We start from the raw sequence: 19,818 nt of genomic DNA, 5'->3' as shown, positions 1-19,818 counted from the left end.
CTAATTAATATCATTATTTTAACTTATTCTGATAAAGTTTGACTGAATTTTATGTTGAATTACTTTTCAAGCTGAATACATTCCGCGAACATTTATTTCATCGTAACTTTACATGTTCAGAAAATAACATGTGGATATAAATATGTTATTGTCATTTTCCTCTCAGAGAAGTATTTTTCGTATTTTCCATGTCAGAGATGGTATATGGTATATTCCAATATATTGCTTGAGTTAAACCAATAAATTGCTAACCTGTCTAACAGTATTGATGACTAATATATCAGAAGGCGAACCAGCTAGTGTTGCCATGTGTTGTGATTAAATGTTCCATTTAATATGGCAACATTCGAACTGTTATATTAAGAACTTGTATAAAAACTTTGTATTGTAATATAAACTGGTAATTATGTAAAATAATAATTTTAAATAAGCATAATTATAAAATTAAATGTAAATTCGTAATTTAACGTAAATTAATTATAGATATTTATTTCATTCAAAAATATAAAAATAATACTAATCAGAAATTGAATTTATACTTTCTTGTGTTACACTTTCATAATACACGTGTCATCATAAAATACGTTTTTAATAAAAAATAATGATATTAATAAAAATAAGAATATTTGTCCAAGTAATTGTAAAATATTTATAAATATTATGCTCAATTAGCCATTATTAAATAAATGCTTTAAATGTGTTATTTAATTCGAAATTACTATAAATCATTTACGAAAAAATATAGCTTGAATTTTCCGTGGATTAAAAATGTTATTGTAGCAAAAATATGATAGTTTCTTATTAATTTTATCGAGCTGAAACAACGAAGAATTACTGGGTGACTAAATAGTACTTGTATTTATTGAAATGGAAAACCTTTTCTGAGCTTAAGTAAGATTAATTGTTTTAGCCCTCGTAAATTAGATTTATTGAATCGAGACAAATTTTTCGAGACTTATTTTTATCAATGGCTTCTTTAATTTTATTTCACTGATGATTGCACTAGTTTTTACAGTTGCAAAGGTCGTTGTAAGATCAGGTGGACGATAGAAGTTATGAAAAAGTAATATTTTAAAAGCATCACTATATTCAAAGTAGTATTTGCAAGAGCCCTGATTTACTATACTTAAGGTTTTATTAAAATAATAATCAATTAATGTTCATTAACAAGAGGTTTAAGAACTTGCGACTTGGTGCTTAAAAAGCGGGTCCAAAACCTCCAAGTCAGTATAATATTTGATAGAATAGTAATAAATGAAAATAATATTTATTTCTATTGAAATGGTTTTTTTTAAATAATGGGTAAATTTATCAGGAGGGTTATAGGGGAAAATAGTGTGATATGATATTGTCATGGTAAATAATTGTTATGTATGATAAATATGTAAATATAATATAAGTTATTATTTGTGATAAATATTTCGTTAACTTAATGTTTTTATGTGGGTATATACTATTATAATAAATGCTGTACTTCATAAAATTTCATCAACAACTTTTGATATTGCTGTAAATATTATGTCAGTTTTTGAAGACTGCAAATTGTGTTTACCTACATTGTCATACGGTCTATTTTTGGTAATCAACTCCCATAATATTGGTCTAAGATTCGAATTACTGACATTTAAGGATACTGGAAATTTCAGGTATTTACTATTTAAAACTTTAAGATTACAACAACTTATAGGTCAATTGCTATTGTCATCGCAATTCAGTCTAGATATCTCACCTAATAATATTCCTGGAAGGTTGTTCAAAGACTATAAATATAATTACAATAATAGTTGTGTTACATAGTAATAAATACATAATAATTCATAAATAACTGTTCAACTCAATATTGTCTACTATAACTGGATATTATCAAAATTATTCGTGTTGGCCGTTCTTATTTGAATTTCATAATAAAAGACGATCAATTTATACGGAGTATTTATTTTATTATTTTTAACCTTTTTTAAGTACAGTAACCTCCGCATTTAACGTAATGGACCACTTGACACCCAGTAGTTTTCTTAGGGGACAACTGACCCAGTCATGAAAATGCTTTTTCAAATGGGCAAGATGTCGCCTAATTCCTGCAAACAAGGTGCAAAAGCTACGATCGTCTCCTCTAAAAAAATAGGACATCTAGGTAAGATAAGATTTTGAGTTATTTTATTGTTTATTCTGAGTCTATGCACTTAATTTATTTCAAATAAAGTGAATATAAAATTATTTTTAAAATATCTATCTTGAATTATTGTAAATAACCTTGTACATATTTTATTGACTTACAAAAAATCTGTTGTGAAGCAAAAAATCCTCATTAAAAAGTCTAGTTCTTACCTACTTTTTTGATCTGGTTATAATGACGATTTGTCTCTAAAATGCAAATACACCCATTTGTAACACACGAATGGAGGCGAGTTGGCAAACTGCTAAATTAATTCGTTAATTCTGGTTTAATGCGAACCACTCGGCTGGAAACGAGATGTCGGCTTAACAATCAAGGCGACTGCGGTGCAAGTAAGAGCATTTGGCACACAACATTGCTGGTTTTATTAGTATAAAATACAACGAAGATTTGAAATTAAAATTGGAAAAAATCTTTTATATTTTATCCTAAAATCAATAAACTTCATGAATTGATACATCGTATTTTTACTGATTCGAACCTGGAACTGTCTGTTCGGCAGTTGTGTTCCTGGAAAAACACTTAAAAAGTGGATAAGGGTGATTGTTTTGGGGGCTGTCTTTTGTAAATTTCTGACGTTCAAAAAGCTGTTTTGCAACTAACTTTGATTTTGTTTTTTTTTTCGGCATGGTGACCATCGCGCCAACGTTGCCATATATTAAAAACTATGTTTGACTTTATTTATACTCGCTTCCACTAAAACCTTACACCATACAGCGTATCTTTTGTAATCAGACCGTGTAATTATTCTTACGTATTTACTTAAGAAACAAGCGAACATTCGTATCATCCATACACCGACTGTCGCTTATCATTGCTCAGTTATGACTGGTACATAATAGTGCATTAAATGTTACATTTTTTGTACTTTATACTGAGACTAGAAGACAATTTTGGAAGAAGAAAACATGCTGCGAAAAACCCGTAATAAAATTGGAATAATGACAAAAGTGCGACCTTTTTTATGGGAAAATTTTGCGGACAGCGCATACCATAATAATCTTCATGGGCATTTTTTTACAAAACACAATACCAATAAATAAAAATAACAACAAACAACGATCAATATCTACATATTTCAATGAAAAGCGTGTGTATTCTAATTTTGTTTTGGTTTCACAGTAATAGAAGTAATATTGAAAAAGCAGCCCATATTGACTGCTAGTATTAAAAAGTCAACCTTACTAGAAAGACGGTATAATACAAACGCAATGGCATATTTACAAAAAATTCTACACATTTTTAAGTTCTTAGAACCTCTAACGTCAGTGATAACTATAATGTTAGTTCGTATATCAGGAGGATTTTACCATAAAATTAGTTCAAACAAATTAATTTCTAGCATCACCGCTTTCTATTGCTTGGCAATCGCTGTTTTCTTGTCGGTAAATTTGTTAAGTATCTCAAACTATTCTTCTTATTTTATCTTGGTAAAAAATTACGTTGGTTTCCTTATATACTATTTGTTTGTTGGTATCTGCCTGCTGACAGATTCGGGATATTTTCAAAATTTCCTAAATGAAATAAAGAAAATTGATCATATGTTAGGAGCGTTATCAAATATTAAAGTTCCAATATCTAGTTTTCTGCTGTTAGGAATAATAACTGGGGTTACAGGAATGTACGTTCTATTCGTCATTTATGAAGTTGAAAATAATCTTCATGAAAAAGGTTTTTTTATAACACTATTCTGCATGTCATTATTGGTTCAAACATGCGCAATAGCAAATTATACTAATATAATGGCATTCGAATTGTTGTGGTATAGAATGAGAATATTCAGAAAATTTCTAGAAAATACTTTGAAGCGAGATTTTAGGTCACAGGATGAAGAGATAAGGATCAATGCTGTGAGGAATTGTATGGTGCTTTATCAGAGGATTTTAGATACTGTTAACAAAAATAATTTTCCAATGAAACTTTTGGTATGTGTTTTTTTTTTAATCTTTCGTATAGCAAATATTTACTTAGAAGTTGTGTCTGAAAAAGAATAGTCAAAAATAGTGTTATAAGGGTTTTTTCCCATAGCCCATTGAAATACATAAATTATTGAATCTAATTTAAGTCTGTACCTGTCTGTACCATGAAGTTTTGAAGGATAGATCATTGATAAATTCCAAGGCTCTAACATTATTGAAATAGTATCAAGTTACATCAATCAGTAACTCACTTAATGGTTCATCAATTTTATATAAGGCCTTTCTTTTAATGTGTGGTTGCTGCCGTACGTGGTTTACCCTTGTTCCAAGGGAACTAAATACCGCAACTGAAAAAAACAGTAACCCACCTCCTTTCTCAGGCCAACTTGGTACCTAATTTCATTTCAATCTATGGTTAGGGGGTTATTATTTTATACTCATTGATGTAAGTAAATTATAAGGAACTAATTATTCGTTTGATTTAGACTTTCATTTTGGTAACAAAATTCATACCGAAAACTGTTGCAACACTCTATGATATTGTCACAAACGCGATACCTGAGGTAAGTTCAAATATCAATGTTTAAACGTTTCAGTTTTTCGGTTATAAACATTATGCCTGTTCTGAAAAGGCAAATATAATGAACCGTGCCTTATTATTGATAATGTGGGAAATTGAGTTTTCTCGTCATCTGCCTACACTTTTCCTGTTTATGTTGGAGTCGGCTTCCAGTCTAATCGAATGCAGCTGATTACCAGTGTTTAATATGGAGAGACTGCCTATCTTACCTTCTCGATCCAGTTACCTTGGCAACCGAATACTCCTTGGGAAGACTGGTTGGACCGGGTAGACTTACTCGATAAACTGCACTATTGTTTTTTTTTTTTATCGGACCGTAAATTCCTGCGAGCGTTAAACCATACAACTCTTTAGCTATAGTAAAAATATAAGTAAGGGTGGCTCAATTTATAGCTGTCAGGTCCTTTTATTGGCCGTACCCCAATTTAGAGATAAGTGAAGAGGCAAATAAAAAAGAAAGCAGCCTAGAAGCAAATTATTAACACAATAAAATTAGAACACTATGTATTAACTTCTTTCAGGTTTCCTACATGTTGATCCATGAATTTTTCGTGGATTTTATGGTGTTGTGTGCTCCGGCGATGTTTGCAGATCTGATCTGTGGCGAAATAAGTTCCATCAAATCAATGTTTAAAAAACAACTGTTAACATGCCAAGGTATTTTTACGAACTGCTATTTAGTACTAGCAAAAAAAGGAGTCAATGATGAAATAGATAGATTTTTGTAATATATTTTGTTGCCCCACTGCGGGGCTAAGGCCTCTCCCATAGCCTTCTATTTTCTCTATCAGTCGCTGTTGGTGTCCAGTCCTATATGGAAACTCCAACATGAATATTATATATAATTAAATTAGTCTTGCATAGAGTTGCAGTGTTATGCTGAGCGAGGGCCGTAAGGCGCATTTTCTTTTTAAGTTTTTCCTTATAAGTTTAATTTAATAAAAATATCGTGTATTAACTTTTGTTTTTCTCCTGTTCAATTAAATGCAATATATTAAAAAAATAGAATAAGGAGGTCTCCATATAGTAACGGTTTATGTAATTCTTTCAGATGATAACACCTATAAGCTACTGGAAGACTGCATTTCTTTCATAAAGTATCGTCGCTTCAACTACACTATATTCAGACTATTTTCTATTAATATGAAGATGGTCCTAACTGTGATTGCTTTGAGTATTACTCATTCCATTGCGATGCTGCAGTTTACTCATGTATTTTACTAAGAAAATAAATATTTCTCGTTATTTACTTATGTATCCTATATATTTTCAAAGAAAAAACACAACTTACTTTATCATTACGGGGATATTACGGGGTATTTGTTTAAGCTAAGGGGCTAAATATCCCTTGTATCGGAGACATGTCTGCCTACCAACATTGCTAGAGTACTGCTGCTAAAGTAAACAGTCAACTATAACTGTGCCATTACTGATTACCACCTATTACACCAAACACTTTGACTTTATCATTGGAAATAAAATATGTTATTCTATGTATTAAGTAGTTTTTATATAGCCCATTTTAATTAAAATATCTCAACATGTTTTTGTAAAATTGTTTCTGAAAATTTGTATGCAACTAAAATACGTATTGCTTTTCAATAATCTAAAGCAAGGCTTTTTGTTAAACTTTCTAAAAGCTTACACTTCTAAACAACTTTCTGTACAAGTAACAATATGGCGTCAAAAGCACAAAATGTTTCTGAACACTTATTATTAAGCGTTTGTATTTAAATTTAAATATTCTGCAAAGTGCTACGACACTCAGATAATTGTAAAGTTTTCATTATTCATATTTTCATCATAAAAGCATACTTTTGCTAATGTAAAAAGTCGATGTTCCTACGAATTAATATTGTGTTACTAAACTTTCATTTCATAGGACAGTATATTTATATACATTGATTGAGAAAACTTGATTAAAGTAAATATTAACCCTACGATGAGTTTTCCTGTCATCGAAACTTTTTGCCTCGAGCCCGGGCGAGTTGAAACAAGGGATGAGTAGAAACTGACCCGAATATACGGTATAACATAGAGGGACCACATGATGATATATAGGAATACCAAAACATATAATTAAAAATATTAACTATAAAAAACATTACAAACAAGTAAACGACATTCCAATTCGTTTTATAAATGTATAGTTACAAAATAATGGATAATTTTTAAAGAAACGAATGTCCGGTACTTGGAAATGACTAGTAGTGCGGTATAATACCACAGATATTTACGTAGTGCTAACTAAATGGTTTGAAATGTAATTTATTCCAGTTATTCTGACGTTCATACGGGGGAAGTTGAAAAACAAACTGTTCAATCGTTCCTAGTTTTTTGTATAAGTGAATACTTGTTTGAGATAAATTGAAAATGCCAATCCGTTGAATTTTCATCATTTACTTTTTAGTTATTATTATCTTGTCTAGTTTTCAAAGTATGTACCCGTCGACTTTCAAACTAACTGGATGCAGCTGAGTACCGGAGTTTTACGAGAAATGCCAATCTGACTTTATCTCTTTTCCACGCAACCTTACAACAGGATTGAGATCTACAGCTGAACTTGTCTTCCGGAACACTGAGGAACTAGTTGCAACAGTGATAGTCCAGAATTTGGTTTTTGTTTTATCTGCAGGACTGATTTGAAAACATCTTTCTGTTACTCCACATTTCCTTTTTTTTGTCGCTGGGTAAAAACTGCTATTACGCATGCCCTTCCCGTCGGGGGACGGGAGAGGGGTATGTGGGGCTCCCCGGTACAAACGTTTCCGGTAAACCCACTAAAAAAGGGCCCAGCGGCCCTCCAAACTCCCCTGAGTTGATAGTCTGGGAACCAATGGCGTCCAGTCCTACTCAACCTTTTCTGGAAACTGGAAAATTCTTTATATGCCTGTCTCTTTTATATTCTTGCGTGGAGTAGTTCCCACCTGGCTAGGCTGAAACTTTATTTTATAATCCCACTATCAAACTATCCCTTTTCAATAACCCTACAACCGCACATTGTCAACTCATCCTTCAAGCAGACGTATTCCACCAAAACTACGTGACCTTTTAGGAAAATGGCCTCCATTGAGCCCTTATCTCTAAAACAAGGCCAAACAAATGAAACACGTTAGGCCAAAACTCCCACCATTGTTTGACTTATTTTCACATAAGGAATTAGACCAGAAAATAATGTTTACGTGACAAATAACAATAAATATTATGTTTTGCTGCCAATGTTTTGTTTAAACATAATTGTTTTTCGAGTGAGCTTAATTTTGTGTAATAATATTTTGGAAGGCAATTAATTTGGCTTGAGAATTTGTATCTACTGCGTAGTCAATCAAAGATAAATATTAAGGGCGATGTTTGCTTTGATTACCTACTAAATATAGACAGAAAACCAGGGACAGCTGTGTTTACATAAAATTCATGCAGTAGAATATCGCTATAATTATAAAATCGACTATCTACATTCACAACTGTTTTCCTAAGTCAGATGCAAAGGACTTTGATAGGTATTTAACTAAAGAAACATATTACGGTCCCATTGGTGAAAAGAAATGGTTTCTTTCAATAGTTTGATTGATTACCTATAAGTGCAGATACGCTCGCCTGGTAATACCCCGTGTATTTATACAAATTGTATAAGTAAACCTTCCTCATCAATCACTATTACAGAAAACCACTTGAATTCCCGTTCAGTAGTTTCAGAGTTCATCGAGGACACAATATATAGCCGCAACGGACAATATTGTTAAAAACCTGGACCTATGTATACTATCAAAGCATTATTTCCATTTTCTCTTCGAAAACAGAACCCAAATAGAAAAAAAGACACTTTAATGTCAAAGAATAAATAATTTAATTTCTTATTGAAATACATTAGATTCGAGAGCTCTCTGCTCACCGCTGCAACCCGGTGCACGGCACAAATGGACAGAACCATGGAAGACGGATCGATGGTGGAGATGTGGTAAGGAAGGTAGGCCAGGCGCCTTCTTGTAGGCCAAGCAATGTGCGGTATACGTGATCAATTACTAAAACGTTCTGGTTCCTTGTCGAATCAAAACTAATCACTCAAAGATAGGTCTTGATTAATTAGGGATTTTATTTAGAAAATAATGGGCAGAGCGGCGATGCTAGTAACGTCCCCCGAGCACCCGCATTTTGGCGCGCTACTTTCTTAGGAGATTTTGCGGTATGACATCTCTGCTAGTCATTTTGTTCTCCATGAACAAAAGCCACTGAGTGGAAAATCAAGTCAACGTCACGGTCACATAGCTTTGGCAAGTTGCAGTGCAGCTGTGGAGTAATTGAATGAAGTTTACTACAATGTTGGGTAGTATTAAATGGGAAAATAATGCATTACGTAGGCAACGTTATGAACATAAAAAAGGTAGATAGCAGATAATTGAGATTTTGATACAGTGCAGTACAGATGCGAAAGTGGCATAATTGTGTGTGTCAATATGTATACATGCACATTTTCTTCATATGATACGATGCTTCGGCCAAAAATGAACGGTCCCGAGTTTACCCATACAAAAATAATGTGTATGTAAATACACAAGTATGGCTCAAACTTTTTTTTTCGGCTCGTTTTATTTACTACACTCTTGAACAATTTAATACGAGTTCGTGGACTCGAGTTTTTTTAATGAGTCGTTTTTATTTTGTAAGAACATCAGGCAAGTATAATGTAGGTCTGTATCTTATACTGGTTTATTCAAGGTTGTAAACGATAAAAATAATCTATACTAATATTATAAAGCTGAAGAGTTTGTTTGTTTGTTTCTTTAATCTCAAGAACTACTTGACCGATTTGAAAAATTCTTTCAGTGTTAGATAGCTCATTTATCGAGGAAGGCTATATACTACTTGCTATAGGCTACTTTTTATCCGGGTTCGTGCCGTGGTTCCTACGGGATGCGGGTGAAACCGCTGACAGAAGCTAGTGTTTAATAAGTATTAATAATTAAAAACCTGTTATCCACATTTTATTAATTATATTGCCACTTAAAAACTTAATTAAACTGCGAATTATCAAAAGTGTTCTGGCATACTTAAATTGTACGCAAAAACCTATTTTTTACTATTACAAAATTGTGAATATTTAGTATTTTTTTATAGTGATACGTATACAAATAATGTAGTATTTTTTGTAGGTACTTAAACCTATTCTAAGTTAGCACTCCTACCGATGACCTATATCAAAATGACTTTCAACTAAAACTGGATAAAATACCAACGATCGATACACCGAGGTGGTCTGTGGTCAATTAACTGCAAACCACGCTGTAGATAGCAATCAATACATAATATAAAGACTACCTGAGTGTCCGTTCGTCCCATCTCCCCACTCCTAAACTAGTAATGAAAACCTTACCGAACGGTCTTAGATAAACAGCCACATCACTCGAGCGAATGCGCCCGCGCGTTGAAAATGTGAACAAGTGTTGCAAGAAAAAATAAACCCAATTTAAACAGTGATAAAGTTCATATTTGTGTGTTATGAATTTGAACATGGAAAATGGAAGGTAAATAGTGATTAATACAAATCATTCGTGCGAGGATTGCAGTGGAAATTATTGAATTGTTTTGTTATATGTATTAATTGAATCTGTGTGATACAAGTATGTATAAACCGTTTGATGTTCGAGTATACAGTAATTAAATGGTGATGGATATAATCATTAATTAACTGTTATTGCGCCTAATGCTTTGTTTGTGCGGATATGTTCAGGTGAAACGAATTCTTGTTTACATCCGTGTTTTGCCATCATATTTGAGAATGGTTTAAATTCTCTCTTAATTCTTATTGCCTAGCAATTCTTTAGTTGACTGCAGAAGTATATCATTATTTAAAAAGTGATAATAAATAAGCAAAGTGTAAAATAATTTAGATATCTATTAAGAAATCTTTTAAAATACATTTTCGTACCGATGACTATTATAATTTATTCTTTAAGCAAATTATAATATTTTTTTTATACATTAAATTAAGGTCAAAAATCCAAAACTTCTAACTATTCTGAAAAAACATTAGAAATTCGGCTTTTTCGCGGGCGGTTCACACTACTTTCGATAACGAATGGGAATGTTTGAAAACATTTTTCAGACACGTGACACCCACGTGCGGCTCGCGAAATTCATTTGTTTCCAAATACTACCTTTAATGACCTAAACAAAGCCCAGAAACAACCTTTTTTACTAGTACAACTGCGTTCCTTTTTCCTTTGAAATTCCTCGAATTATGGTTGAAATCTCAAAGCGAGTCACGTTGAGCAGGTCAGGTCATATTCTCCGTAATAAAAATATTTTTATTCGCCTACGCGATATGAATTAATGGTATTTTCCATAAAACGGAGCGTCATAACGAATGTCAATTCAAATAAAAAGCATCATTGACAATCATGGTTGTTATATTGCCTTGATTACCTACAATCTCTTTCGTAGTTTGATAAGGAAAAAAATCAAGATGAGTAGGTATTTATAGCGCAAAACTATGATAAAAATAAAAACCATGAGAAATACTGCGAACACCCAGATAAAAACCTCTAAATTATTACTACTTAACTACTACTACTACTTGACTATTTAACCCCGAAGTCTTTTTTTTATATATATATATATATATTTATTATTGCAAATACGGGTTACAATGATGTTGTTACATAAGGGTAAAAAAATCCGCCATATTTTACCGATTGGCATGCAATATAATATTGAAAGTCATTTTTCAAATCTATCTATTAAGTAGTTTCTGAAATTAAAACAAACAAACTTTTTGTATATAGGTATATCGATAAATAATATTAAAATAATGCTTTGTTGTATTTCTCTGTCTGTGGTGCTTTCTTTTGCACAACTATTAGTTGGCGTTAACAAGAACATACTGATGCGCGAATGAGCGATTTCATGAAATTCTCCTTTCTCGATAAAGTCGATGTTTTCCACGATTTTCCTTCACAACGTGTCCTTTTTGGTATTTCTTTCCTTAATAAACTAGTAAAAGTCTGAGATAAAATAACATTAGGAGTACATTACTACTCGTGCTCGAGAGAAAGGTTCGTTAACCTTCGAACTTTTAAAAGAACATAGAAAAATAATTATAGAGCCAACCAATTTTGTGGGTTTCCTTAGTTTGTCTGTTTTACTTTGATTGTTAAAAATAGCAGAAAAAATAATGTTTTAAACTGTTATTGCCCTACACTGTAGATCTAATTGAAATTTAATTTTATTATATGTCATTTAGGTACTAATCCCACTCATAGATAATCTGAAAGTGAAAGTTTGTGAGTGTATGTGCACATCTTTAACTACTTCACCCACAAAAGGCTAATCGGAAATTGTTGAAACTTGGTTTTTTATCTAGGTGGTTCCTTAAGGACAAGGATGAAACTGCAGACGGTACTAAATTGATATGGCGTCTGTAGCAATGAAAGTCATTGTCAACTTATTTGTCCGTGACCGTGATACTAAATGAGTTTTATTGAGAATAGTAGTATTTTATAATTTAAGGAAAAGGTATACTTGTACCTCTAAGAAGTGACTCATAGACTAGCCATTTCCCATTGTTTCCCAAGTTTAGAGTCCAGAGACCCTACTAACGTCTTGGGTAATTTTCATCTCAATCCATCTAGCCCTTTCATAGGTCGTAAAAATTAACTAATATTCGTATTAAAGACGAGATTACGTTCACAATGGTATGCGTCACTGTGCTTTGTTCAAGTCTGCTCATGCTAGCAATCAGTAATCGATTTAATGCGAACATTTCTAAAATATCCGCAACATTGCAATATTTTCCCATCAAATACGTGCTACAAAGCAGTAGACTCGCGTACACATTTTTTGGTGGCAAACAATTTTGGTGGACTCTCGCCATTATACGTAGAGTCAACTTCAGGTCAGTGGTAACAGTTTTATAGGAAAATCGTACTTATTACTATTGAGTTAAGGTGCATGACAGTTACCACTGATGTGCAGTCTACCGTACCTATATTAGTATGGGATAGGTTAAGAATGGACATGATATGACCTAGTAAAGAGTGTCTATGGAGTTTCTCAGTTGGTTCTTCTCCATCCATAAGACTCGCTTCTTGGATCCGTACAACTGGCTTGATGTTTTGAAAGAGTTCTTATTTCCCACCATTTGAAATATTAATACATTTTTGAGTTTACATCCCGTTACCATACCTAGATATCATACGTGAAGAGGTCAAAATACTCTGATTGTTAGGTAGTGTCATTTTAAAACACCTTCAAAGTATGTCATTTGGAATTAAATATAACGAAGAGGTTTGACAGGCACATCGTCAAAAATAGAAGCTTAAGAGTAGGTTTGTTTTTGCGAAGTTTTGTTTTAAAGTGGGGTTTTTATTTCCACGTCAATGAACAGTTATTTATCAGATTTTTATTAAACATCAGAAAACAGCACTAGTCAGAAAATTTGTTGTAGTTTATATTTATGTATTAAAGCAATATCACCCACAGGCAAACCGCTAAACCGGTTATGTAGGGAAATGTTTTATATTTTAATTTTTTGTACTAAATAACTAAAATAATAACAAACAAATAAAATAAAATAAGTTTATTATAGTGGCACTAGGTATATCCTCAGAGTTTTTCCAACTTCTAAACTATTTTTAATAGGTAAGTACCTCACAAAAATCTATCTAATTAAATTAATACCCATACTTAAATTATACAATGGAAATAAGTTAACATTTTGAGTATTTTTTCAAGACATGGTTGTTTAAAAAAAAAATGAGTCTTAGCATCAAAATTTCCTTAAATCTACCTCATAAACATCGGCGACTTTACGTGCCAGGTACTAAACTACAGACTTTCTATAAAATCGAAAATATTTATAGTGAGAATCAGCACAAGACAATGTAGCTGCTACAGAAAAAAAACTATGGTATCTACTATTGGCTTCTATTATTAGTGCTGATTGACGATTGAAAATAGATTGTTTTAAATTATTCTCATCAGTAACAAAATTGACTATGATGATCTCTGAATTGGTTTTTGCAGACGTGACGATAGACAGTGCTAATTCACTATTATGGGTCTGCAATTTTGTTGAGTTGGAATTTTTCTAACTAGTTAACTGTGTTTCTTTTTCATTGTTTTTCAGGTATATACGATAACTTCTGTGTTGGTTGCAATGGTACCTACACGCGACCCAATGGTCCCATTGGAATCTAACCGGCGACCATTGGGTTGTGGGTTTGATTCCTTATTCTGTGGTTCCTTGGTCGAGCCGAAATTGCTTTATGGGTTTTGGAACCTTTCACAAAGCATGTCTGGTCTGGAAGTCAGTGGTTTTCCACAGCCATGCCTAAGAGAGCACGTACCTGGCTGAGCACGTGACGCCGGCGTCCCCGAATGCTAGTTATTAGTATAGCAGTCGTTGTTACAATTCCAAGTCAGAGGCCGTCAGGCGAATTTGAAAAAAATTCTGACACTAAGGCTTGTAAGAAAGATAAGGTTGATAAAATATAGAATATAATATGACGTCATTTTTCTCATTACAATGTAAATGCACGTGTCTGTTCTTTAATTTTAACCTCCTTCATGTAATCAGAAAACAAAGTATTACATACTGATGATATTTATAATCGAATACTTTACAAGCATACTAAGTTCTTTAATCCTTTACAATCTTCTACTTCAATAAGTGATAAGGAAACTAATTGTGTAATAAAACGAACGAAAGCAATGAATTAATAGTTATGGGTATCAAACTGTTGCATACTAAGTATATTCGAATTAACTCAAATTGTGAATAAAATCAACGTAAAACTTGAAAAATAAAATTCAATAATAAAAAGAAGCCAATTTTCACCTTCAGTAAATTATTCATGAGACGACGAATAGGTATTTTCCCATTATTTACAGCCTTAGTATTAACATTACAACTAATCATCTATACATAAAGCTGAAGAGTTTGTTTGTTTAAGTAAACGTGCTTATGAAATTATTAGACTGATTTGAAAAATAAAATTAAGATGATATGCATCACGCCTCTATTGCATCAGTGCAAACAGCACATAAGCGACGCATTACAGAATTATGACAAAAATGTCATTAGGCTTTTTATCTTTTGCAAATGCAACAAGTAAATACTTATGCAATAAACAATGTTTTCTTACGTGACTTTCGTGTGTTGTATTGGTTTTCACTGATGAAAAAAATAAAAACTGTTGTTTTGTTTGTTAATGTCGTTCGATTTGTTTTTCAAATCTTACACTGGGTACGTTATGTTATTAACTACCAATGCACACAATAGCCACTTTTATGATTGTTTTCTTTTTGTAATTTCGAGCATTGATTTGCCATCTAGTGGAAAATTAATAAAAATCCGAATCTAAAATTCGACTTTCTAAGAATATAATTTTATTGCCTTATGAAATCAATGTACCTACTTTTTAGATTTAAGTTGCTTTTCCTTGGCCAATAAATAAAACATCAAGAGTAACACCTGTTTCGAAGAAGGCAATGACTTATTACTTTAATAACAAATATACTTTGATAATTCAGAAACCATTACATGATTAATATCATTTTAATTATAACAGAATCATATTATTGTATACATACGGATTTATATCTATGCAAATATAATAAAGAGGAAACATTTCCCCTTATACCCCGAAGGCTTCGAAACTGTTGAACCGCTTTGAAAAATTATTTAACGTTTTAAAGGAAAACTCTTCTCAAATAACGTAGACTATATCTTATCCCAATACGGGAAGTACCTAGTTCCTTCGGGACGTGGTCGACCCCGCGAAAACTCCTAGTAGCTCATGTGAAAATTCGATCTTTAATCGCGATTCAGCGGTTACATAGGTTATAGAAATGGTTTGTTCCCACTAGTTCTACTGCTTAGCTCTAGCGTAGAACTAATGGGAACTTTTTTTCCCACTAGTTATACTATATAAGATGTAACAAAATAGTAGAACTAGTGGGAATTATGGTTTTCATCGGTATTCCCACTAGTTCCACTGAACATTGGCAGTAGAACTAATGGGACATAATTTTCTTCTACTACACAGAAGAAGTACAGTCGACGGCCAATTCATCTACATCAACACAATAACAATAATCATGATGACTGAAAGAATGTACTTATTGTTTACTCTAAGAGATAATGTACTGTTATCTACTTTGTATGTCTGTCTAGTAAGATCCAGTCTGTTAAGATTTTCTTATTTGCACTGTTTCTTTACAAATACTTGAAGTAATATAGGTAATATTTTCAACTCCGTTTTTATGACCTTATCGAAATATAAAAAAGTACTTTACCTACAAAAAATGTTGACTTTTAATGTTAGTGAGTTTGTGAAGTAGTTGGAAATAAAAAAACTTTTTTACAAAAAAATTAAACCGACTTCCCAAAACACTAAAAAGCAAAAAAAAAACTATTTTTAGGTGCATCGGCCTAGAAGTCGGTGTCTAATGGATGTTACTAAGTTAATTTTGCCACCGACTTCTAGGCCGATGCACCTAAAAATAGTTTTTTTTTTGCTTTTTAGTGTTTTGGGAAGTCGGTTTAATTTTTTTGTAAAAAAGTTTTTTATTTAAAGCTTTTCAGTGATACGAATAGTTGTCACTATCCATACAAGTGAGAAGTTCTCATCAATACAAAGAATATAAGTCCAAATACGAGGTATTTTACATATTCAGTTGTCGAGTTTCCTCGACTTACTTTCTCTGGTCTCCATCATCAGGTCAGCTCCAAACCTTCACTGTTGCAAAGGTCTTGTCAATACAAATAATTTAAGCCCAAACACGAGGTAGTTTACATATTCAGTTGTCGAGTTCCCTCGACCCTCTCTGGTTTCCATCATCAGATCAGCTCCAAATCTTCACAGTTGAATAGTGCTTTTAGGCGTACACCTGAGTGTCAAGTTTTTACCCTATGTATGCCTACAACTTTCGAAGGTTGCCCTCGATTTCTCAGGGTTTCCATCATCAGATCCTGACCTGATGACTATGGGACCAACTGGCAGCTATTCCGAGTCGAACAAAAAAAGAATCACGTAAATCGGTCTATAAACCTCGGAGTAATCGATGTACATACATAGAAAAAAAAAAAAAAAAAACATACCGGCCGAATTGATAACCTCCTCCTTTTTGGGAAGTCGGTTAAAAATTTCAATTAACTGAAGATTTTGTTTTTCACCAATAGAAAGCCAAGTTAGTTGTTAGCGACATGGGCTGTATTTTATTAGGTACAAAAAGTTCCCCAGTTTGAGGATGATACCACAGAAAATAGCCATTTTTATTTATTTTCAATCATATATGTATGTACACTATTTATATACAAACTTAAACTACGTATTCACCTTAAAATAAAATAAAAACAGATATAAGAGAAACATTAAATATATAAAAATGAAAAGCTATTTACAATTTAGATAATTTAATTAATTCTGTATGTGAATAATTCGTTATGCAACAGACGTTTAACAACAATGTTTGTTAACCATGTCCAATTAAAACGTTTACGTAACATGACCTAAACAATAACCGTCTTACCACAAAAACTTTTAAACGTCAGTTTATGCCTTGTCTAAAAAAATGTCAAATTCTGACGTTGACATATGGTTCATTTTGCAGCCAAAATTTTATTAGACAAGTGTAAAACAGGGTTTAAAGTTTTTGTAGTAAGGCCATAGTTGTCCAAACCCAATACCTACAATAGGAGACATCGACATAATGAAATAACATTAATTTGTACTTATATAATAAAGAGAAACAATTGTTTTGTTTATTTGTTTGAAAAACAAACGAGTAATTCTTCCCCTCTGGGAAAGCTGCACTATTCTCAAGTAATATACATAGATAGTTTCCCCGAAACGTGGGTGAAACCGCGACAAAACAGTTAGTATATTAAATACCTGACACATAGTCACCTATCAAAGGTATTTGTGATTCCCCGAAAGCGAATTATAAATTAATATGGATGACAAAGGTGTGACGTTGCAATACTCACTTTATATTTACATAAAATAGTAATAGTGGTCTTCTTGTTTATTATTTTACCATAGTATAATTGCCTTATACAACTGTACCAATTACAATGCAATGCATGATAATCATATATCAATCTTAGCAGGTTTTATTCCCACAGAATAAGGATGAAATCGCAGAAATCCGAATACAAAAAAAAAAAACATGATAAAAATACAGTTGTTTCCATTTAAAGCGCTGACCGATATTTATCTGAAAAAAAATAATTTAATTATTAGAACTATCTTCATAAAATCAACAAAGCAAACGGAACTTTAGCGTACGTACCTATCAATGTTACGCGCGAACGCAAGTAGCGTGAAGAGATCTCACGTAATCGGTCACTGACCCGCCTATGTATAGTATATCAACTCAGTCAGAGAAATGATTCGCTATAATTATAAGATGAACAGTTTTGAATTTGGGTTAAAGTCACCGTTGAACAACAAATGAAAAACAATTTTGTGGGTCTTTAGGAGTAGCAATGAAAATAATGTTAATTGGGACATTGAATAAAGTCCAAAAGTCAGATGACAAATATCGTTCTCGGAGGTAAGTATACTAATAACACAATAAATTGAGCTAAAATGCTCTAATGATGTAGCAAAACAATATAGCAATGAATTAAAAGTTACTTAGCAAGCTGAAGATCATAATTTTGGAAAAAAAATCCTGAGGAATCATCAAAAATAGTCCTTGGATTGTGCAGTTCTTAATCAAATAAAGACTGCTTTACCAGGTCATTTGTAAGAATTTAGTTTGAAGTACCAAGGGGGCCTATATCTAATATCCAACAAGGAACTGTTTTGCCTTGTTTATCTTGATTTCGAAGAATTTCTTCATAAAACAGTTGACTGATATAATTAGTGTAGCTATAATTGTTGTTTTTAGTGAGAAATCTTGAATGATGATGAGATGATGATGAAAGAATGATCTCATGGTAAACCCCCAGAGAGAGAGATGAGACTATCGTTTACTTATAATTTAGTTGTGACTAAGAAGGAACCGGTTTCTTTCCCAAGGTTCATGAGGTTTTCCCTGTATAAATCAACTTTTAAAATGCCTACCAAACATTATGTTATCCTAATAGATGGTATGAAGGTTCTATTATTATTGAATTATGAGAATATTGTCATTTATAGTTGTCATATAGACCATTCAAGACTTCGATATTTTCGAAACTTTTTTTGTTTTAACTGTTGAAACGAAATGCTTGTGCACTAAGTATAATATGTTCTGCGCAGCTGGCTGATCTCCTTAAATGAGAACAGCCGCCGTGGCCGAAATCGGCCGTGGACGCCATTATTATTTTCGAAACTAATTTAAAAATTGACATCTAAAAAACTGGTTAAAAAAAATAAAAATCCTATAATCGTACCGTTATTAAGATACTTAAAACTGTTCCAAATACATAAACACGGTAAACACGATAATAATAGTCACCTTGTCCTACAAAACTAGTTTAAATTGTTGTCGTCAGTTTTAAAATGGTAATTTTATTCGGCTAAAAGTAGAAAAAAAGTAAATTACCTGTTTCTTAGTGAGAAACAGTTATTAAGTCATACATTTTTGATTTTGGTGGCTATATTTATTTATTAATGTTATTTCATGTATGTTACTGAAACTTAACCAGTCTTACCGAGGGGTATTGGGTTGACTGGGTAACTGGGTTGAGGAGGTCAGTTGCTCCTTGTAAAGCTTGACGCCTTTGACGACCTCGATGGCGCAATGGTCATCATGCCGGACCGCCGAACCTGAGGTCCCGGGTTCGATTCCCGGTTCGGTCGACATTTGTGTGATGAGCATGCTTGTTGGCCGTGGTCTGGATGTTATGATATGTATTTATAAATATGTATATTATGTAGCTATATGTAGTTTATCAGTTGTGTTAGCACCCATAACACAAGTTAATAAATAACTTACCATGGGGCTAACCGACCGTGTGTGAAAAAGGTGTCCCGACAAAGCACTGGTACTCAGCTACATCCGGTTAGACTGGAAGCCGACCCCAACATAGTTGGTAAAAAGGCTCGGAGGATGATGATGTTAATCAATTTCCATGTGTGTTACCTACTGAAACTTAATGTCATACCTACTTCCAAGTACAAAAACGATGAAGAAATCAAAAAATGTTCGAG

The 19,818-nt window shown here is 32.6% G+C and overlaps 1 protein-coding gene and 1 long non-coding RNA gene across 3 annotated transcripts in view; both read left to right on the top strand.

Annotated features, from left to right (window-relative positions):
- Positions 1-4,039: 4,039 nt before the first annotated feature.
- LOC124632209 lies at positions 4,040-5,296 on the top strand. Its single transcript, XR_006984599.1, has 3 exons — positions 4,040-4,101; positions 4,581-4,658; positions 5,197-5,296. It is a non-coding gene; the product is annotated as an uncharacterized LOC124632209 (long non-coding RNA).
- A 4,758-nt stretch (positions 5,297-10,054) lies between these two features.
- The window catches only part of LOC124632715 (proton-coupled amino acid transporter-like protein pathetic), a 34,486-nt gene continuing 24,722 nt past the window's right edge, over positions 10,055-19,818 (top strand). The window contains exon 1 of one of the 2 annotated variants that reach the window (XM_047167666.1): positions 10,055-10,197. In XM_047167666.1, the coding sequence (XP_047023622.1) occupies positions 10,172-10,197 (26 nt within the window). In that variant the 5' untranslated portion in view covers positions 10,055-10,171. Of the gene's footprint in view, positions 10,294-19,818 lie in introns of both variants that reach the window. The other variant, XM_047167667.1, reaches the window with a different exon arrangement.

Source organism: Helicoverpa zea, chromosome 8 (assembly GCF_022581195.2).
Source record: "Helicoverpa zea isolate HzStark_Cry1AcR chromosome 8, ilHelZeax1.1, whole genome shotgun sequence".
Classification (NCBI taxonomy): domain Eukaryota; kingdom Metazoa; phylum Arthropoda; class Insecta; order Lepidoptera; family Noctuidae; genus Helicoverpa; species Helicoverpa zea.
This window is presented reverse-complemented; position numbering and strand designations above follow the sequence as displayed.